Below are 23,361 nucleotides of genomic sequence, written 5' to 3'. Positions count from 1 at the left end.
TGAAAATATGGTAGTAAACAAATTTATTAATTAAAAGTATTATGGAATATTAAGGATGTTTACAGATAGATCGAAAGACAATTTGACAGAAAATACAGCATCAGCTTTTTTTCAGAATTACAAGTGTATATAAAGAAAAGACTGTCTGATTATTTCTTATTTACAACTGAACTGGTAACCATTATCTTGGATTTACAATGGGTGGAGAGACTTTGTCCAAATAGGGTATTTATTTGTTCTGATTCATTTGCTGTTTTGCAGAGTATTAAAATGTGTCATTCTTCACAGATGCCTGGTTTACTATTGGAAGTGACTCAAGCATTGTATTGGTTGCAGAGTATGGGTTTGTATATCAGTTAATTATGGGTTCCAGCACATAAAGGGGTCAAAGAGACTGAAATAGTAGATGATTTGGCTAAAAAAAGCCACTAAACATCCTTTTGTTGATTTACAGGTAACAGATTAATTTACTGAGATTGAAAATTGATGAGATGTTGCAAAAATGTGGCACACTGATGGTCAGGAGAGACATACGTACACAATACAAGAAACAGTTGGATCCATTGAAAAATGGGGCAAACCGAGAAAGGAAGAAATTACATTAACATGCCTCAGAACTGGGCATACTAGGTTAAATAATACAATATTCAAGATAGGACAGCATCACAGTCAAGTATGTAGATCTTGTAATCAATAAGAGACAGTTGTTCCAACCTGCGAATGCTGCAATCAAGTTCCAGCCTCACTGGGTCAGCATGTTTTGGACCTGCACCAAATTAAAATCATTTTGGACCAAAATTTTTAAATGCCTTTCAGACAGCCTTGGTGTCACAATCCCTTCTAACCCATTAACAGCTGTGTTTGGTGTACTTCCAGATGGGCTTAAAGTAGAGAAGGACAAGCAAACTGTGATTGCCTTTACTACACTATTGGCACGTAGAGTTATCTTGCTCAACTGGAAGAATCCTAACTCTCCCCTTTTAAGTCAATGGGTAACTGATGTTATATATTAATTGAAATTGGAAAAAATAAAATTCTCACTTAGAGGATCTGTGCAGAAATTTTTCAAAACCTGGCAGGATCTAATCAATACCATTTTAGAATAAGCTTTTAAAGCACTGAGGAAGCAGATTCTCTCCCTGTTCTCCTTTTTTTTTCTTTTTTTTTTCTTTTTCTTCTCCATTTATCTATATTCACTTATTAATTTATCTATTTACTTATTTTTATTAGGTTTAAGTTTTATTCTGCTGCCCATGCTCTCTTTCTCAGGGGTGGGGGTTGATTTGTTTTCAATCCTATTCTTGTAAAATTGATCTATTTGTATGGAATGTTGTGTGATTTCAATAAAATCAATACAATTATTTAAAAAAAAATAAGAGACAGTTGAACATATTTTATTAGGGTGTGAGGTTCAATATATTAAATCTTTGGGAACTAATAATTTGAGACAGTTATTATTTAGGTAAGGAGAAGAGTTTAAAGTTATTCATAGAGCCAAATTCTGTTATTAAAATCTATAGGGCTATCAGAGAGCATTTAATTGGGAAATACAAATTATGTCTGCTTAGGCAATTCTGATAATATTTAGGTGTGATTTCTTGTTTTTTAAATCCATTTTCTGCATCACACTTGGTCCATTTGGTGGCATTAATCCACCGTAAGTTAGTTTACCAACAGACATTAAATAGAAGAAGAAGGTATCAGTTTGACCAATTGAGGACCCAACAATGGAGCAGGAAACAGAAAGTGTGGCAGCCATAAATGGAAGAAGAAAAACATTTATAAATACAGATAAGTACAAATTTTATTACCAAAATATGTTTACTCATTTAAAGAAAGAAAGATAACAGCATGTTTAAGAAATGCAAAAATCAATACCATTTTTACTCCTACAGTATTTTAAATTAATAGAATACCCACAGTAGCTGTTCTGAGTGTGCACACTCAAACTAGCATCAGGCAAAATATGCTAAAAGATATTCTAAAAGAAAGAACAGAAACAAATTAGATTATAAAATATATAAATATTTATAAATTAATGCTTTGTGAGGCCTGTGACAGAGCCATTTGTCACACAGGGAGGACATACACACTCCACATAGATACACCATGGCTAATTCCTGATAATGATCAGTATCCGTTATTAGAATTTATCCATTTCTTAATAATGCATAACCAAAATTCATAGATTTTATTCATAAACGTGGACATTTTTAATGGTCCTCTGTGATTTTAAATAGGGAGGATGAAATGTCATGACAAACATGTGACAAACATGCTACATAATTGGCAAGAGGCATAAAAATCATAAACAACATGGCCACCACCATGGAACAAGAGTCCCAAACTAGCAACAACCAAGAAAAAAAAATTGCACTGGGATGAGGTCAAATTAACATTTTTAAAATTTCTAATTATAAAAAAAAGGCAACCAAAAAGTTAATTCAGAACAATTTCAAAAATAAGACTGATGAAGGTATTTACTAAACAGACATCCACAATCTCATGTGCTTTTGACTACATTTTTCCTTGGCCGCACAGAAGACTAGCAATATGTTAGATTATGTAGCACAATGTATAGAGGAAAAGTCAAAGGAGGCGACACTTAAACTTTATATTGCAATGGAGAGGCCGCACCTGGAGTACTGCATGCAGTTTTGGTTTCTATATTACAAAAAGACACAATAGCACTAGAGATGCTGCAGAGAAGAGCAACAAGGCCGATTCAAGGACAGTACTGGGTGAGTTTTGAGGACTGAGGGAGTTGAACTTTTTCAGTTTAAGCAAAGTGGTTATTGATTTTTTTTTTTTTAATTATAAAGGGAATTATTACAGAGGACTGTTTAAAATGAATTCAATAAGAAAACGGAGGCACAGTTGCAAACTTGTTAAGAGTAACTTTCAGACCGCCATTTTTCTTCACACAGTAAATCAACAGGTGTGCAGAATAGATTACCAAATAGTGTGGTAGAAAGTAGGACTTTAGGAACCTCCAAAACTTGACGTTATTTGGGAAAAATTAAGAAGAAAGAGCTTTTTTTTAGTTTGAATGGCTTGTTCTTGTCAAAAAAATTCTGATCTTCCTTCATAAGTAGAAAAGCAAGTTTTCACTTAATCTTGTTCCCACAAAGACTTCTTAATTAAAAACAGAGTTACTTGTTTTCTTTTTTCCACTTTTTCATACAGCACTAGAAGGGGATTACCCAAAAGCACAGCTACAATAACTAACTGCAAGGTCAGTAATACTAAAGGGGGAAGGCAATAGTCAGATACTGAAAAGAAGATAAGACACTCAATTGTCTTGCCATCTTTTATATCATTGTTGTGGTGATATCAAATGTAGCAATGTTGATCCACATTAAAAGCAATGAACACCATCATTACATAAAACATGACTGTGGCAGCAAAACTGTAACTTGAAATTGCAGTGCCCATCAGTTCAAAATATAACACAACTGCATCACAATGATATCAAAAATGTAATAATAACTTTACTATGACGCAACATATGGAATTGTCATAGATTAATATATCCTGTTTATTACTGTGTTATACTTACTGCTCAGGTGCCTGGAATGTGGTGGGTCTGCCTTAAAAGGTGGCAGAGGGAAAAAATTGTTGGATTTTGTTGTTGGCCAAATTTCATCCTTTGTTAAACCTTCTATGATGAATGATAACTTTGGACGGCGTTTTCCCTCTCCCGGACATGGGTCACCGGGCCCCCCCCTCTGGAGTCGAAAGGTTCCAGCTAGATATAGTTGGATTCACCTCGACGCACAGCTTGGACTCTGGAACCAATCTCCTTGAGAGGGGCTGGACTCTTTACCACTCTGGAGTTGCTCCCAGTGAGAGGCGCCAAGCAGGTGTGGGCATACTTATTTCCCCCCGACTTGGAGCCTGTTTATTGGGGTTTACCCTGGTGGACGAGAGGGTAGCCTCCCTCCGCCTTCAGGTGGGGAGACGGGTCCTAACTGTTGTTTGCGCGTATGCGCCGAACAGCAGTTTGGAGTACCCACCCTTTTTGGAGTCCCTGGATGGGGTGCTAGAGGGCATACCTTCTAGGGACTCACTCATTCTGCTGGGAGACTTCAATGCTCACGTGGGCAATGACAGTGAGACCTGGAAGGGTGTGATTGGGAGGAATGCCCCCCCCCCCCAATCTGAACCCGAGCAGTGTTTTGTTATTGGACTTCTGTGCTCATCACGGATTGTCCATAACGAACACCATGTTCAAGCATAGGGATGTTCATATGTGCACTTGGCACCAGGACACCATAGACCTCAGTTTGATGATCGACTTTGTGGTCGTGTCATCGGACCTGCGGCCACATGTCTTGGACACTCGGGTGAAGAGAGGGACGGAGCTGTCAACTGATCACCACCTGGTGGTGAGTAGGCTTCGATGGTAGCGGGGGATGCTGGTCAGGCCTGGTAGGCCTCAAGGTGTTGTGAGGGTCTGCTGGGAACGTCTGGCAGAGTGCCCTGTCAGAAGTAGCTTCAGCTCCCACCTCCGGCAGAACTTCGACCACATGCCGAGGGAGGTGGGGGGCATTGAGTCCGAATGGGCCCATTCCGTGCCTCTATTGTTGAGGCGGCTGACTGGAGCTGTGGCCGTAAGGAGGTCGGTGCTTGTCGTGGCGGCAATGACAAAACCCGTTGGTGGACACCGGCAGTGAGGGATGCCGTCAAGCTGAAGAAGGAGTCCTACAGGACCCTTTTTTTCCTGTGGGACTCTGGAGGCAGCTGATAGGTACCAGCAGGGCAAGCAGAATGTGGCTTTGGTGGTTGCTAAGGCAAAAAATCGGGCGTGGGAGGAGTTTGGGGAGGCCATGGAGAACGACTTTCGGATGGCTTCAAGGAGATTCTAGTCCACCGTCCGGCGTCTCAGGAGGGGGAAGCAGTGCAGTGCCAACACTGCATATGGTGGGGATGGTGCGCTGCTGACCTCGATTCGGGACGAGTCTTAATAATCTTGACCCCTCTGCTTTTGAAAATTTTAGACCCATCTCTAATCTGCCTTTCTTAAGTAAAATTCTAGAGAAGGCAGTCATTATGCAGTTAAATGACCACCTCAATAAACATGCTATTCTTGATAAAGTCAAGTTTTAGAACAAATCACAGCACAGAAACTGCACTCGTTAAATTAGTAAATGACTTGCGGGTAAATGCAGACAGAGGCCATTTATCTGTTCTTATCCTCCTAGATCTGAGTGCCGCATTTGACACCATTGATCACAATATTCTTAGAAATCGCCTTAGTCAATGGGTGGGCCTCTCTGGCAGTGTTTTAAATTGGTTTGAATCCTACCTGGCAGGGAGAAAATTCTTTGTTAGTTGTGGTAATTACAACTCAAAGACACATGATATCCTATATGGTGTTCCACAAGGCTCTATCTTGGGTCCGCTGCTCTTTTCAATCTACATGCTTCCGTTAGGTCAGATTATCTCAGGACACAACGTGAGCTACCACAGCTATGCTGATGACACACAGCTGTATTTATCAATAGCACCCGATGACCCCGATTCTCTTGATTCACTAACACAATGTCTTACTTGTATTTCTGAATGGATGAATAGTAATTTTCTCAAGCTAAATAAAGAGAAAACTGAAATTTTAGTGATTGGCAATAATGGATACAATGAAGTTATCAGAAATAAACTCGATGCATTAGGATTAAAAGTCAAGACGGAGGTAAAAAGCTTAGGGGTAACTGTTGACTGTAACCTGAATTTTAAATCGCATATTCATCAGACCACTAGGACAGCATTTTTTCACTTAAGAAACATAGCAAAAGTTAGACCTCTTATATCATTGAAAGATGCTGAGAAATTAGTTCACGCGTTTGTTTTCAGTCGACTAGATTACTGTAATGCACTCTTCTCAGGACTACCCAAAAAGACATACGGTTAATCGTTTGCAACTAGTGCAGAATGCAGCTGCTAGAATCCTAACTAGGAAAAGAAAATCTGAGCAGATTTCTCCAGTTTTGATGTCACTACACTGGTTACCTGTGTCATTCAGAATTGACTTTAAAATTCTGCTTATGGTTTATAAAGCCTTAAATAATCTCGCTCCATCTTATATATCAGAATGTCTGACACCCTATATTCCAAATCGTAACCTTAGATCCTCAAATGAGTGTCTCCTTAGAATTCTAAGAGCAAAACTTAAAAGAAGTGGTGAGGCAGCCTTCTGCTGTTATGCACCTAAAATCTAGAATAGCCTGCCAATAGGAATTCACCAGGCTAATACAGTGGAGCACTTTAAAAAACTGCTGAAAACACATTATTTTAACATGGCCTTCTCATAACTTCACTTTAATTTAATCCTGATACTCTGTTTATTCAATTCATTATAATAACTATTCATGGTGGCTGTAAAATCCGTACTAACCCCTACTCTCTCTTCTGTTTCTTTTTCCGGTTTCTTTGTGTTGGCGGCCTGTGCCACCACCATCTACTCAAAGCATCATGATGTTTCAACATTGATGGATTAAAACCCAGAAGTCTGCATGACCATCATCATCAAGTCCTTCCGTGAGAACCCTAAATACAAAGAGGACTGTTTCATTTATGTGAGGTAGAATGCCCAGAGGGGACTTGGCGGTCTCATGGTCTGAAACCCCTGCAGATTTTATTTTTTTCTCCAGTTGTCTGGAGTGTTTTTTTTTGTTTTTTCTGTCCTCCTTGGCCATCAGACCTTACTCTTATTCTATGTTAATTAATGTTGTCTTATTTTAATTCTTACTTTGTCTTTTATTTTTTTTTTCTTCATTATGTAAAGCACTTTGAGCTACATTTTTTGTATGAAAATGTGCTATATAAATAAATGTTGTTGTTGTTGTTGTGGGTTGGTGGAGGGAGTACTTCGAAGACCTCCTCAATCCTACTAACATGCCTTCCAATGAGGAAGCAGAGCCTGGGAACTCGGAGGTGGGCTCCCCCATCTCTGGGACTGAGGTCACCGAGATGGTCAAAAAACTCCTTGGTGGCAGGGGTGGATGAGATATGCCCAGAGTTCCTCAAGGCTCTGGATGTTGTAGAACTGTCTTGGTTGACACGCCTCTGCAACATCACATGGACATCAAGGACAGTGCCTCTGGATTGGCAGACCGGGGTGGTGGTCCCCCTCTTTAAGAAGGGTGACCAGAGGGTGTGTTCCAACTACAGAGGGAGCACACTCCTCAGCCTCCCTGGAAAAGTCTATTCGGGGGTCTTGGAGAGGAGGGTCCGTCAGATAGTCGAACCTCGGATTCAGGAGGAACAGTGTGGTTTTCGTCCTGGTCGCGGAACAGTGGACCAGCTCTACACTCTTAGCAGGGTCCTGGAGGGTGAGTGGGAGTTTGCCCAACCAGTCTATATGTGTTTTGTGGACTTGGAAAAGGCTTTTGACTGTGTCCCTCGGGGAATCCTGTGGGGGGTACTCCGAGAGTATGGGGTACCGGGCCCCCTGATAAGGGCTGTTCGGTCCCTGTACGTTTGCTTCAGAGCCTGGTCTGCATTGCCGGCAGTAAGTTGAACCCATTTCCAGTGAGAGTTGTACTCTGCCAGGGCTGCCCTTTGTCACCAATTCTGTTCATAACTTTTACGAACAGAATTTCCAGGCGTAGCCAGGGCATTGAGGGGGTCCGGTTTGGTGGACTCAGGATTGGGTCATTGCTTTTTGCAGATGATGTTGTCCTGTTTGCTTCATCAGGCCGTGATCTTCAGCTCTCTCTGGATCGGTTCGCAGCTGAGTGTGAAGCGGCTGGGATGGGAATCAGCACCTCCAAATCAAAGACCATGGTCCTCAGCCGGGAAAAGGTGGAGTGCCCTCTCACAGTTGGGAGTGAGATCCTGCCCCAAGTGGAGGAGTTCAAGTATCTCGGGATCTTGTTCACGAGTGAGGGAAGAATGGAGCGTGAGATTGACAGGCGGATTGATGCGGCATCAGCATGATGCGGGCTCTGCATCGGTCTGTTGTGGTGAAAAAGTAGCTGAGCCGAAAGGCAAAGCTCTCAATTTACCAGTCGATCTATGTTCCTACCCTCACCTATGGTCATGAGCTATGGGTAGTGACCGAAAGAACAAGATCGTGAATACAAGCGGCTGAAATAAGTTTCCTCCGCAGGGTGTCTGGGCTTTCCCTTAAAGATAGGGTGAGAAGCTCAGTCATCCGGGAGGGGCTCAGAGTAGAGTCACTGCTCCTCCGCATCGAGAGGAGTCAGATGAGGTGGCTCGGGCATCTGATCAGGATGCCTCCTGGACGCCTCCCTGGTGAGGTGTTCCGGGCACATCTAACTGGGAGGAGGCCCCGGGGAAAACCCAGGACACGCTGTAGGGACCATGTCTCTCGGCTGGCATGGGAACGCCTCGGGATTCCCCCGGAAGAGCTAGAAGAAGTGGCCGGGGAGAGGGAAGTCTGGGTATCTCTGCTCAAGCTGCTGCCCCTGCAACCCAATCTCGGATAAGCAGAAGAGGATGGATGGATGGATGGATGGATGGATGGATGGATGGATGGATGGATGGATGGATGGATGGATGGATGGATGGTTAAATCATAGTAACTGAGAGCAGTACACAGATATTTTTGTGACCTCATCATATCTCTAAAATTTGGCAGTTGTTTTAATTTTAATGAGCCAAAATAAATGCTTATTAAGAATTTTAAAAATTATTTAGAAAGGAAACTACAACTTCCTAAACCTCAATTTATGCCACATGCCACCAACATTTTTCTTAGTTATTTCCAAGTTTTATTATTTTATGTTTAGTTAATTTGTTTTATGGACTAAAACATACCATTTTTCTTTGTTTCTCCTCATACTGTAATCTAAAGCTAGAATTACTGCTACATTGGAATAACAATCAACAACTGATAAAAACTTTATTAGAAACAAACAAAAAAATTCTTTCCATGTGCTTTCTGTTTTTTATGTGTGAAAGAAAATTACAATAAATGGAAAGACTTTTATGTAATGCTGTTCTTCTCCTTCACCACTAGTATCTCTGGGAAGGCATTAAAACATAATCGAAACAAAAAAACTAAAGACGTGTACAAAACACACAAGCATACAAACTCCCTCAAGCTCTAGTGTCCTGTAAATACAGTTTTGAGATCTTTCTGCTGCTGTCATGTGTGTCAATTTATTGCTGTAAAAGGCTGCAGTTGAATAAACTAATACAAAAACATGTTTTCTTGGCAACTCACCTTGAATCTTTACCGTCACCATATTGCTGTGTCGAGAGGTCCACTTCCCAGTTTTGGTTATCAATTCAATTTCACAGCTCAGACTTACTTCAGTAGGGTTTTCCTCAGATCTCTGATTCAACAGTGCCAGCCCAAAAACTGAAATTACGCAGGCTTTACCATGGTGGTTGTATGTGGCTGACTGGAATGAAATTTTGTTTTTATAAAAAATGCAAACTCCTCTTCCTCGCCGATCCCCTTCACATTTAACCATGACACTGCCTTTATGGAAAATTTCTGATGTGTGTATATAAATATCAGCTTTCACTGCAGAAACATAAAGAAAATATTTATGAATCTTAAATCCACATTGTATAGAATAATAATATAAAGTTACATAACTTTCTTGAAGCTGCTCATTCTAATTTAGGTTAATGAGGGTTTTTTGGCACTACTGGGCACAAGGTAAAAACTGATGCTAGACACAGTTGCTGTCCATTTTCTGGCACATTCATATGGTGCCAATTTAGAATTGCCAATTACAACAATGTGCACATCATCTGAAAATGTCGAAGGAAAACTGGAGTGCCAAAAGGAAGACCCTCACAAACATTGGAAGAATGTACAGACTACACATGGTCAGAGTGGATGCAAATTTTCAAACCAAAAAAGTTGAATCTGTGAGGTTGAAGAATTTACCTCCGTGCCAGCAATCCAGTGTAGCATAAAAAATCTTAAAATCCAGAAAAAGTGATGCAGAAGACTACGTACATTGGACTTCTGTGAAACACAATTGGACTTTTTTTTACAATATTAAAGATAGTATACTGTACACACAATTAAAGACATTTGTGTTTTAATATTTCTTTAATTACAAAACCCAGTTTGGTGGTTGGGACTCCTTTATACTAAATTCAACCCAAAATTTAGGTTGTGCCTGAATGAGTATGCCCCTGTCACAAATATTTCCCTTATTTGGAAGGGTTAGTGTATTCCAGTCTGCCCTCAGCTTCATACATCAGTTAATATATAGGATATAGGTGCATTCCAGAACTTTAGTTTGTTCTAAGTAACTTTGTTATCGGAAACAGATGTACCATAGGAGTAATATATGATATGGATATGTAGTGCAAAGACCAGGTTATGGGGCATTGTTTACTTCATGGTTGAAACTGTTATTTTCTTCCTTAGCCACCTTCCAACACAGCTGCTCTGATCTTCCATGTCTCCATCCATGTGGCTCCATGCGCTTTCATCTGCCTCATGCACTGCCTGCACACTGACACTACCAGCCCTGCCTTTCACAGGTGTGTGAGCCAACACCATCTGTCTCATGTTCCCCAACTCTCTTGTCCAATCCAAGCCAGGATCCTTAAGCAGACTCGTCATTGGGCATGCACCCATGCCAAATGGTGTTAGCAGAAAAGAAGCGGCTCCTAAAGGGTTACAGGTAAGAGATCTCTATCCGTGCCCTCTTTTTCATGCTCTGTGCCAGGTACATTCATTGCTGGGTGTGAAACCCCCAATGATTTTGTTGCATACTATTTCTTTTCTAAAGCTTCTGCCCTCATTGTAATCTGAATTTAGTGTCTAAGGTATTGCTTTATATTTATTTATATTATATATCAAAAATATTATTTATAACTTTTTAAAATAATCAAAGTAAGTACAATGCATGTGCAATAATTGAGTACTCACTTATAATAACTTTGCTTTTTACAGCTCTCTAAATATCAATGACAGACAATGACTATTCCATACAAGGAGGTTGCACAATGGCTTCCACAGCAATAAACAGACTGGTGTCAAACTTGTGCAAGAACTACAGCATATTTTATGCTGACTTCATTATAAAGAAAGATCATTCTCAAAGGAATCACTTTACTGGCATTCTTTACCTTGATTGCACCTTACTTTCTGAGTAACACTGTAATGGTTTTTGTGATAAGGATTGAAGAGTCAGACTATAGATCATTATTCTTTTTTTTTTTTTGCTAGAGAAGTAACGCAAATGGTATAAAAGTCAAACAATAATGACAAAAAAATCATCTAACTCAATCATAACAGGGGGTGCATGACCTTCAACACCATTTTATTGTTATTTGTAAAAAAAAACAATTGTGGTAAATACGATTATTGTAAGTAGGCGCAGAGAGGGACTGTTTTTCAACCCTGGAATGACACATATTACAGACTAGCCCACCTCCACTCTGGCTGCAGTGGCATTATTACTAGGCCACCATGGTAACGGACAACCAAAGAAAAGAGACATATTACTCCTAAATAAGCTGTCACTTGCTCTTTTCAATGCAGTCATATTTACTGAAGAACAAGTAGCTGCAATGAAGAGTATTGTCTTGTAAAGTAAGGTAGGTACAGCTTTGTACCCTCAATAGTTAAGGCCACACTTTCCAATCACTTTTTTTATCACATCCACAACATGCTCTGTCCTGGGGATTGTCGGAGATAATAACAGAGAAAACAGATCAAGATCTATGGACCTCGGGGACATGCAAAGTAATCAGAGCTTATAGTAGCCTTCTCTAAATTCCTTTAATCTGCCTGAGTATCACTTTCTTTTTCTTCCTCAGCTGTTATTGCCTCTGTCATATACCTAGAAGGTTCAGTCCTCCCTGGTATGTATCCTGCAGGTTAGCTAACCTCCTCCCTTCCCATAATGCAAGCCTTATCTTTAATAGCAAATAAATTAAAACATTTATAGGACTAATACATAGTGTGTACTATTATGTGCCATGGCTAATTATAACTTACATAATACATAATGCTTCCTAATAAATGTAATGGATTAATGCATATCCTACCATTGCTCATTTCTTCATATCCTGCAGCAATAATATTTCATACTGGTCTTATAATTTCTGCAATATTGAAAAATACCCACCAACCTTCATCCTGTTATCACACCACAATGTTGCACAAGCTGTGTTGTTTTCCTTTCTGTGCTGCCTCCTGCCCCTGCCTCACCAGCATCACTGGACTGACACTACTGTATGTGGCTGTTAATTGTTGCTCTTCCTGGGCATTCATAGCAGGAAGCATTTCAGTTGGTTAATACTTGTACGTTGTACATTTGCAAAGCATTTTTCCTTTCTTAATAGCATACACAAAGCCTAAATTCTAAGGAGTAAAGCTACCTACTAAAGCTAAGTAAGCTAGTGAGCTGATGTCTACAGTGTTGTCATGTGAAGCCCTTCACATCAATGTCAGCACAATAGAACATGTTAATAAGTCTAGAAACTCTGCATTTTAGGCATTATGGCAGACTAAAGCCTATCACATTTGATACTGTAGCACATGCCACTGAAGTCATGATCAGTGCAATATTGTAAAGTTAACAGATGACAACTTTTCTCACATGCTATAAATAAAGTTCATATTTTCATATATTGTTCTGCATCCTCCTTTTTTCGAATTAAATCTTGCTTTTGCAGCACCACCCCTCTTTTTATCTTTACCTTTGGTATCCATTGTAAAATGGTTAAACGAGGTGAGCAGGTTAAGAAAATGGAGGGATGGTTTTAATTTCACATGTGTGGAGTTGTACGTTTTGGGGAATGGTTGCTTCATTTTCTCCTAGAATGAGCTGTAGATGGTCAACTTTGCACTGTTTAACAAAGTTCGTCACCAGGACCTTGTATTGTATTTTTCTGCCTACTGCTGATACACTCAACTGGCTATGGGATTACAACATTTCTGTAGATGGCATGATTCAGTACTGTAATTTAAGTCTAAGGTGTACATGGTAAACAGGTAGGAAGCACAGTTCCCAGTGGAGCGCCAGTGCTACTCATGACCATGTCTAATACACACTTCTTAAGCCGCACGAACTGTGATCTACTAGTTAAGTAGGCCATTATCCACAATACAGTGGAAGTGTCATCCAACACTGAATGGAGTTTCTCCCCTAACAGCCTGGGCTGTATGGTGTTGAATTCAAAGTGAAATTGAAAAACATGATCCATATCCTGCTGCCCTCCATCTTCAGATGTAATCTTGGGTTCCTGTGGGAAGAGGTGTTGGAGAGTCCAAAAGAGAGTACTGACCCTGTCATCTGTGTGTGGATGCCAATGCCCCAGTGCAGTATTGGGAACATTGTGCTCTAAAAATGGTGTTTTTCTTTGGATGAGACGTACAACAAAGATCCTGACTCTCTGTGGTCATAAAAGATTCTCGGGCATCCTTCATAAAGAGTAGGGTGTTTCCCAATGCTGCAGGCTAAATTGTCCACCATGGCCTAGTTATTCTGGCCCCCAGTCATCCCCTGTCTCTAATTGTCTAACTGTCTCTCTCACCCGTTCACCACCTAATGGCTAATTTGTGTATTGGCGCAAAATGGCTGGAGTTGCATCATGCAGGCGGGTGTTATACTTTGGAGATGGTTGAAAAGGCTCCCAACTCTCTAAGTAAAGTGCTTTGAGTATTGAGGAAGGCGCTATATAAATGTACAGAATTGTTATTGTATCACTTGTGGTGGGGCCATGTTTTTATGGATATTCAAAATGTGCGTGTGTATTTATTTATGAGAATTTGAAAGGGTATGCATGGTAGTTCGGTCAGCCCAGAAATGTCACTGGCCCACAGGGAAATATCCCAATGGCCACTTTGCCCCAGATTTTAAGTTACCTTTGATAAAAGGATTACCTAAATGTACCATAATACTAATAATAAAAGAATTCTCTCAAACTGAAGAAAAAACTGTATCCCAAGCTTTTCTCTTACTCATCTCTGTTAGGAGAACCTATTAGAAAGTTTATAACAGGTTTATATTTTAATTCTTAAAATCAAGCTTAGAGGTGGCATCCAGCAGGTTGGTACTTCTTCTGCATCAGTGTTCCTCATAAACATTGGACACTTCCAACCTTTCTTCAATGAGTGGACCTGAACAACATCTCAATAATACTTATCACCACCCCAGCTGTGCTCAACTGGCCTTATTCTGGACAGGTGGTTACATGAGAAAAAGGTCAAACCTGCTATATATTTATGATCAAAGAGAAAGGAGTATTTAATATATACTGAACAATAAAAGTATATCATAGATACAGTAAACTTCCATAACTGTGGCTACATTAAAAAGAAAACATTTTATCCATTATATTAAATCATTTTATCATTTTTTTTCTATAGATACTTTAAGATGTTTCTGCCTTTTGGTTAATGTTGTTGTTACCAATTTACACATTTCCAAAAGATCAGTAAGTAAGTTTAAGGTAAAGAAATCAAACTGTACACATACAGGTTTGTCTTCAATAACCTCTTGATCCATCCTACATAAGTTCTACTCACCTTCCCTTTTGATCACTTTTAGACTGTCACTTCTGTTGGAGACTGCACTGGTGATAGTATCTTTATAATCACAACTGAAATACAGATCTTCCATCATTACATTCATGTTTTTCAAAAGCTCTTCACCAGTCACAGTGAAATTACACTGGTTACTATCAGAGCTCACCAATTGGAAAGGTTCTGAATCATCTTCTTTGAAAAAACGACATGCCACACTTGACTGGCAAAGAGGTGCTGAACAGGTCAAGCTGTGCCTTCTACTTTTGATCTTGATAACAGGAGGTATGACCTTCATTTTGGGCTTTTCAAGACCACAAGGTGTGTCACCTACATTGCAAAAAGAAAAGTATACAGTAAGAAATTACACTATAATATCAATTGTTTATTTAGGTTGGTTGTGTATTGTGATAGATTACTGTAATACACTGATGATGATTGACAATAGTAAATTATATGGACAAATCATGTAATTTGGCTAGATCTAGAGTTAGTGAGAAAGCAAATGTAGGCATGCAGTCTGTGGTACAGTATGTTTTATGTCTCTGTGACTGCATATATAGTAAGCAACTAGGTTCCAAGCAGTTATTGACCAGTTCATCACGTTTCTTAATGTTTTTTTTCTGGACACTCCATTTTACTTCCACAGCCCTGATTTTACTTTCTGTTGGAACTAATTTCACACAAAAAGGGCCTGGAAAGTGCTGATGTATGTGTGTGTTTCAGTATATAATGGTATTCTCTGATCAATTAACTTCCCATCCAGAGATTTTTACCAGCAATAATAAATTGTGACATACAGTTATATGATTAAATTAATTCATATTTTTAAATATTTAGTAAGTATATTTTAAAAATCACCTCAGAGTACCTAACAATTAGAAAGTTGCCAATATGAGTCCAATCCACAAGGAGGGAGGCAAAATGAATCCCACTAATTGAAGACTAATCACCGGTGCTTTCAGCAATTGTAAGTTTATGAACACAATAATCTGAAAGGAGATGTCTGAAAATATTTTTCTAAATGACAGTCAACAGAGATTATCCGAGGAAGATCTTGTCAAACTAATCTGTTAAAGGATAAATTTGGTATTTCTGCAGTCAGACTTATTTCCTCACAATCATGGTATATATTAATTTGTCATACAAAATTTTGTTTTAAAGTCATGCATAATTTATAAATTTTAATAAATAATTTAGATTGTTCTTGCATTTTATAATGGCAAAAATGGGTAGCAATGTCAAAAAAGCATTAAAACTTACAGAAAACCTCAATTTTTCAAGTAAAAAAGGTTACTGAGTCTTGATCCGTATCTTGGCATTATACACAAATTACAAATTAGTGTATTCATATTGTTTAAAAAAAGAAAAAAGCCAAACATTTTTTGTGAGATCCAGCCATTTTAAAAAGAAGACTGGTTGATCGCTTCACTTTGCTGATTGTCTTTCTCTGTGGCAACCTCGCAGCCAAAGGGGTGTTGATTCATTTTGGAAAGTCATTGCCAAGAACTGTAACTGACATCATTAAATGTCTCAGATGTGAATTAAATGCCCAGATGTGAACTGCTGTCGCTGTTCTGTAGAGAACTAAACAATAATCACTGAAAATGTTACACTTATGATGACTCAAACTCTTTCACTGTAAGGAAGCTTATTTAATCAATTTGAAGACTGATCCTGCTATTATCACAATGTATGTATGTATTTAAGTGCTTTAGGGAGGGAAAGATCAAGCATCCGCATAGCATGCTATGAAGTGATATGAACTAAATAGATTTTACAGGCATACATTTAGGTTTAATCAGATCGAAGTACAATAAATTTAGTACAGGTGTTTTAGCACAGGCAACGTAGTAACACAGAGCTTTCATTCCTGTCTCACAGCACTAGGGTGTGTATGGAGTTTACAATGTACAGTAATTACATATTAATTGCTATCCGTGAGTGACAGTGAGCTTACACATTCAAAAATGTTGTCTTCGGTTCTTTTAATATCCTGTCCTTAGCAAGAGCGACTCACCATCATTAAAATATTCAATAATTGGTTTGTAGTGGTTCGATCCATTTCATTGTGGTTGAGCGCATCGCAAACTTTGCCTTTTTCATTTTCTGAGCATTTTTTATTGTGTATTCACATTACATGCCTAAGAAATTGTGACATGCAGGTGGCTTTTATTAAAAATATAATGCAATGTAATTGGTTCAGTTCAAATTTATTGTTATGTGTACAATTAAAGTCTTACTTGCACTGTTTGCCATGATGCTGTAACTTGGTGTAAATTTCTCTCTGTAGGCTATGTAAAATAACAACAAAACATAATAGTAGAAAAGTAGGCACTGTTTAGGAAAAAAATAATCATATGATTTGAGCTTCATCTGTCTGTTGTTACATGCCGTGACAGAACACAACCACAGAAGAATCAGTATTGTAAAAGCAAACACAGGATAATAAGCAAAATATAGGTTTGTGAAGGGAGGTTTGTCATAACTTCATCGCTTGCTGATAGCAATAAGCAAGCAAAAAATGTATCCTTAACTCAAGAAAACAGTATCAAAAATAATGTGATAAAATATAATGTGTCTACTTTACTTTTGGGAACTGGGGCACACATGTTATATTAAATCAAAAGTTTTGCTATTTCAAAGTGGACATATTTTAAGAATATTTTTCCTGCACTGGAACCTTAATACTCATTGATTATAAAATAATTCGTAAAATAACTCTTAATTTAGGATATAAATTCATGTGGCTAATGTTGTGGAGAAATAATTTTAACTTGAAAAAATACTACATTTAGACTTTAAGAACATGTGTGAAGTTAAGAATGAAGTTTCTTGGAACTCTAAGCTACAATTATTTTTTTTCCTTATTTGCATTCATCATATTGATTTTTAAATAATATTAAATTTGTGAAGGGGCGGCACAGTGGCACAATGGGTAGCATTGCTGCTTCGCAGTTAGGAGACCCGGGTTCGCTTCCTGGGTCCTCCCTGCATGGAGTTTGCATGTTCTCCCCATGTCTGCATGGGTTTCCTCCAGGTGCTCCGGTTTCCTCCCACAGTCCAAAGAAATGCAGGTTAGGTGCATTGGCAATTCTAAATTGTCCCTAGTGTGTGCGGGGTGTGTGTGTGTGTGCGTGCCCTGCAGTGTGCTGGTGCCCTGCCCGGGGTTTGTTTCCTGCCTTGTGCCCTGGGATTGGCTCCAGCAGACCCCCGTGACCCTGTAGTTAGGATATAGCAGGTTGGATAATGGATGGATAAATTTGTGAAATTTAATTACAAATACTAGAAAGCTGATAATGACCTCCTGAAAGCAAATTTTGTAAAAGCTTTGATAGTTTACATTGTGGCAACTGTCTCATGCTCCAGACAATGCTCTAAACAATAAACAATAAAATTATACTGTTGGGATATATTTTAAAGTATTAAAGTAAGAATATAAATTGAGAAAGATAATGTTCAGATTCCATCCATCCATCCATTATCCAATCCGTTATATCCTAACTACAGGGTCACGGGGGTCTGCTGGAGCCAATCGCAGCCAACACAGGGCACAAGGCAGGAAACAAACCCTGGGCAGGGTGCCAGCCCACCGCAGAACACACACACACACACACACCAAGCACGCACTGGGAACATTTTAGGATCACCAGTGCACCTAACCAGCATGTCTTTGGACTGTGGGAGGAAACCAGAGTACCCGGAAGAAACCCACGCAGACACGAGGAGAACATGCAAACTCCACGCAGGGAGAACCCAGGAAGTGAACCAGGGCCACCATGCCACCCATGTTCAGATTCTGCAATGCTAATAGAAGAATATTTGTACTTTCTACCATACCATAAAAGATACATAGCATAAGTAACTCTGGTAGTTATCTGGAGAAGAACATCCAACTGTCGAATTTCTCTGTGTTTTTGTATATTCTTGATTGCAGTTTACTTGAGGACTTGTAGGAAATTCCTTTTAGAAAATTATTTTTTTGTTAGATGAGTGCTTAATTTTTCACTAGAGAAAATAATTTTTACGGAATTATGGACATTAAACCATTTGTACTGTGCAAAAACACACAGATAAGCAAAATGTCAAAATATACTTGATTTTTATAAGAGCTAATATTACATGTAGCAATTTAAGAAACTGATTTTGGATACTCACAGAGAACATGCCTAGAGTCACAGTTTATATAAAAAAGTTTGAATAAATAAGAAGGAAAATGCCATGTAATTGTGCATTACCTTTGAAACACAGCAGCCATGAACCCTGTTTACTAAATATAAAAAATTACTAATATATGTATCAGTAATGTTTATGTAAATATTAATTTTAACATGAAGGCAAAAAAAAACCAAACATACCTCCAACATGTGACGTCATGTAAACAGCATCAGCAGCTTAAAAATGCAACAAGAAAATGATGTTATGAAAAATTTCTATCTCTGAACTACTAACTCATAGTTATACATGCTGATACTTACCATATAAAAAAAGAAGGATGAAACACGTCATAGTAACCTTGAGAGAAACACTTCAGTCTGTCATAGTCTACTACTAATCACTGTTAATATTCTAAACAGACAGTACATGTAGAGGTCCAAACATGGGAAGTTGGCTTGAGATATTATTAGAAGTGAATATCGAGAATTGGTCATTTAACAGAAGTGAGATGGGACCATTAAAAATCAAGAACTAGCAAAGGTGAAGTAAACGGAACTGAATTTTCAACACATGATACATTCTGGCAGCTGAAAGGTTTGCCAGAAAGGCTGATTTTACCTTTGTTTGCAGTTTGAATCATATGTGCAAATACCTTAAATACTTGACATTGGAACTGAAAAACATGCCTAGAGTCAGTCACAACAAAAAGACTTTATTTTTACAGTACATGGCTTACTCCAGGACACTGAACAGACTACCAAAACAAAGAAATAAATCAGTAGGTTCACTGAAAACACAAAAAGTATTACATGAGAAGTATACAGAGCATACTGTATTAAAGTGCTGAATATAGGAAAGTAAAAACCCAATAATAATATAACTGCCGGTGAAAGATAAACGCATACATGTTGTCCAACAGACCTAAGCCTTCTTGCTACCAAATATCTACCTTTGAGTTTAATAATACATAAACCAAAATGATCTAGGCATAGGTTGACAGTAGTGTGGAACAAAACAGCTAAGTTTCTGTTCACATGCAATTTTGCAAAACTGACACCAAAGTTCTTTCCATATGTGATTTAGCAATTGCAAAATGCAAAACGCACTAAACAGGGTTTTTTTTTTCAGTGGAAAACAAGAACATTTCTTCCTATGGTCTCATTCAAACTTGCTCTACAGGAAAACCTGGTACATGGAAAGTCACTGCTGCCAAAACCCCGCCATCCCACCATAATATAGTGGCTAGATAGATAGATAGATAGATAGATAGATAGATAGATAGATAGATAGATAGATAGATAGATAGATAGATAGATAGATAGATAGATAGATAGATAGATAGATAGATAGATAGATAGATAGATAGATAGATAGATAGGGATGTGGAGTTAATGCATGAAAGTGCTTTCAGACAGGATCTATAGGCCTTTCTTCATGTATGAATGGCATGCAGAATGCAATTTATTTTTGCAATTTTTATTGTTAAGTGAAACACAGGTTTGCTGCAAGTTCAGTTTTGCTCATCACTAATCCATAGGTACAATTATGAAAAATGGAACAGCCTTGAGATCTTATCATCTTTCAATACTCATCTTGTCCAGCTGTACCTTTGAGGCATGCAGGTGTGTTCTCTGTGGACATATTAACAGAGCATGAAACAGAATTCACTACACAGGATAACCTTGAGACAAAAGTTCATGATCATTTCAATGATGTGTCTGTCCAATCACTTTCCTATGTTCCTGAACTAATTATATCAGTTAACTGACATGTTCAAATAATATAGCTCTCTTCAATATTGATAACAACACTTAATGCATCCACATAAAGTTAATTTCCTTAGTGTGTAACCTATCTATTTTTTCTTTAAAAAGGGTGTGCTGTGTGTTGTACAATATAACTGGAAATGGCAGCATTAGCTCTTTTGGAGAATATCAACAATGCTACTCAAGGAGCAAATTTTCAAGGATCACAATGATTTTTTGGCTGATGGTGACTGACTTATAAGGATATTTAGACTTCCTAGATCCATTATCTTTGTGTGATGAATTGATGTCTATATTATATATCATACAATCATACAATCCCAATTCCATTACAGGTTTTAAACCTGCCAGTTTACATTCCCCCCCTCAGCAGACACTTTAATTGCAACAGACACAGTATATTCTGTAATAAGCAGACTCATTACTGACCATCTTGGTGCTTTCATTACAAATACAGGCACTTTAACCATGTTGCAGTTTCTTCCACCCTCCCTGATATTTACCAGTTTGTGAACTGTAGAACAACAGAAAACAGAGCCCTAGACTTGTTACATGCCAGTGTTAAAGAGGCATATAACTCTGTTGCTTTGACACCTTTAAGCTAATCAAACCATAATATGGTACAGCTCAGATCTGCATATAAACCCATTGTCAAGCAACTGCCAGCCACCACCAGGACCGTGCAGAAATGGGCAACAGAGCCTGAGGAGGCTCTGAAGGATTTCTTTGACAGCATTGACTGGGATATGCTTTGTAAGTCATACGGTATGGACATTGTGGTACTCGGCCACTGTATCATAGACTACATCAAGTTTGTGTGAATAAAATAATCCCACAAAGACAGTGTGCTGTTTTCCCAACAGCAAGCCATGGATCACAAAAGACTTGAAAGCCCTACTGAATATGAAGAAGAGAACCTGCAGGCCTGGAGATTAGGATGAAATCAAACGGGTACTGTCACAACTGAAAAAGAAGCTCCATGAGGGGAAAGCCCACTACAAGAGACAAACTTGAGTACAAGTTACAACAAAACAACCTGAAGGAAGTGTGGAACGGGATGAAGACTATCACTGGCTACAGGCAGGCTATAAAACATTCAGAGGAAGGGGACAGGATCAGAGCTACTGTAATGAACTGTACCAGTTCTTCAACAAGTTTGACTCATTCTTGTCAGTATAGCCCACCCTCAACACTGCTAGCCTTTGTATGAAATCTTAGCAGGTTCTATTTCCCAACTGACATCACACCTGTGGTCTCTAGCCCAACTTCAATTTCTGGACTGTGTATCTCTGCTGATCAAGTGAGAAAAGAGCTGGGAAAACTCTGGATAAACAAGGTGTCAGGGCTGGATGAAATCATGCATCTCTGCAGGGTGCTTTAGCATCTGTTCTCCCTTTCTCTAAAGGTTCCCCAGCTGTGGAAAACATCAGTTGTGGTCTCAGTGTCGAAGAAAGGGCATTTCAGTGATCCCAAGAACATCCGCCCAGTTGCTCTTACTTCATACATCATGAAGAACTTTAAGAGGCTGTACCTAAAATAACTACAATTGCTGGTTTCAGAACATCTGTATCCTCTGCAGTTTGACTATCAGACACATAAAGGTTTGGAAGAGGCTCTGATCTACATGCTCCACAGAACCGATTCCAACTTGGACAAAGCCAGCACCACAGTCAGAGTAATGTTCTTTGATTTTTACAGTTCCTTTAACACCTCCTGTCTCATCAACCAGGGAAAAAGCTCAAGAGTGAATCTTGATGCCCCTAAATCTCCTGAATCATGAACTACCTGACCAATAGACAGCAGTTTGTAAGGCTAAAGGACTGTGTGTCAGAAATCGTGGTGTGTAATACTGGAGCACCTCAGACAACTGTTCTGTCTCCCTTTCTACACAACAGACTTTCAGGGCAATACTAGACTTTTTCAGATGATTCTTCCATCATAGGCTAAATTAATAATGGAGACGAGTCAGCGTACAGGAAGGTTGTGGAGGACTTTGTCTTGTGATGCAGGGACAACAACATGTAACTCAACATAAGCAAGACAAAAGAGCTGGTGGTGTATTTCTGGCATGCCAAGGAAGACTCTGAGACCAGTCACCATTCAGGGGTAAGACAAGGAAGTGGTGCAGAAATACAAGTACCTGGAGATTCAGTAAACAAGAAACTGGACTGGTCTGACAACACAGTGGTGCTTTACAAGAAGGGCCAGAGCAGACTGTACTTGCTAAGCAAACTAATGTTTTGTGATGTGTGCAGCAAGCTGTTGGAAAGGTTCTATCAGTCCAAAGTAGCCAGTATGTTGTTCTACACCACAGTCTACTGGGAAAGCAACTTGAGCTCAAGAGAAGCACAGTGCCTGAACAAACATATCTGAAAATCTGCTCCATCACAGGGTGAACCCTGGACACAATGGAAGCTGTTGTGGAAAAGAGGATGGTGGCAAAACTGGATGCCATCATAAAAAAATCCCCTCCATCCCCTCCAGGAGGCACTGACTTAGAGCAATTTTAGCCTCAGGCTCATTCCACCAACTTATGCTAAGAAGCACTTCTGGAGGTCTTTTCTGCCCACTGCTGTCAGACAACTGAATGCTTCATCCTGTTGTACTCGTTGAGTATATTTTGAAATATCTGCATAATATACGTATATTGATTTTTATTTATATACGTACATTGATTTTTATTTATTTATTTATTTAGTGAATAGTGTAATCTGTTCTTACATTTTTCCCTTGTACTATTTTATTGTATTTCTAAGGTGCCAATGATAGATTGAATGTCTAGCTCTTCGAAGAGATGTCCATTGCATACCCAGTCTACCTTAAAGGCGGTCTCTCTTTGAATTGCTTTTTCCAAAATTTTTTCCATTGCTTTTTCCTAAAATGTTTTTTTTTGGGGGTGGGGGGAGGGTTATCTTCTTAGGAACTTCTTAGGGGACTGTCAAAAAAAATGGCCTGTTAAAGCCC

At 38.9% G+C, this 23,361-nt stretch overlaps 1 protein-coding gene across 1 annotated transcript in view; it reads right to left on the bottom strand.

Moving 5' to 3' along the window:
• LOC127527088 (uncharacterized) overlaps positions 1-18,850 on the bottom strand; it is a 46,474-nt gene extending 27,624 nt beyond the window's left edge. Inside the window, exons 1-4 of the mRNA XM_051924722.1 lie at positions 18,832-18,850; positions 16,717-16,767; positions 14,477-14,803; positions 9,191-9,496 (exon numbers count right to left, since the gene is read on the bottom strand). Of these exons, the coding sequence (XP_051780682.1) occupies positions 9,191-9,496; positions 14,477-14,803; positions 16,717-16,767; positions 18,832-18,850 (703 nt within the window). The remainder of the gene's footprint in view (positions 1-9,190; positions 9,497-14,476; positions 14,804-16,716; positions 16,768-18,831) is intronic.
• Positions 18,851-23,361: the final 4,511 nt, after the last annotated feature.

Source organism: Erpetoichthys calabaricus, chromosome 1 (genome assembly GCF_900747795.2).
Source record: "Erpetoichthys calabaricus chromosome 1, fErpCal1.3, whole genome shotgun sequence".
NCBI lineage: Eukaryota > Metazoa > Chordata > Cladistia > Polypteriformes > Polypteridae > Erpetoichthys > Erpetoichthys calabaricus.
The sequence above is the reverse complement of the archived record's forward strand: the minus strand, read 5'-3'. Positions and strand labels throughout refer to the sequence as shown.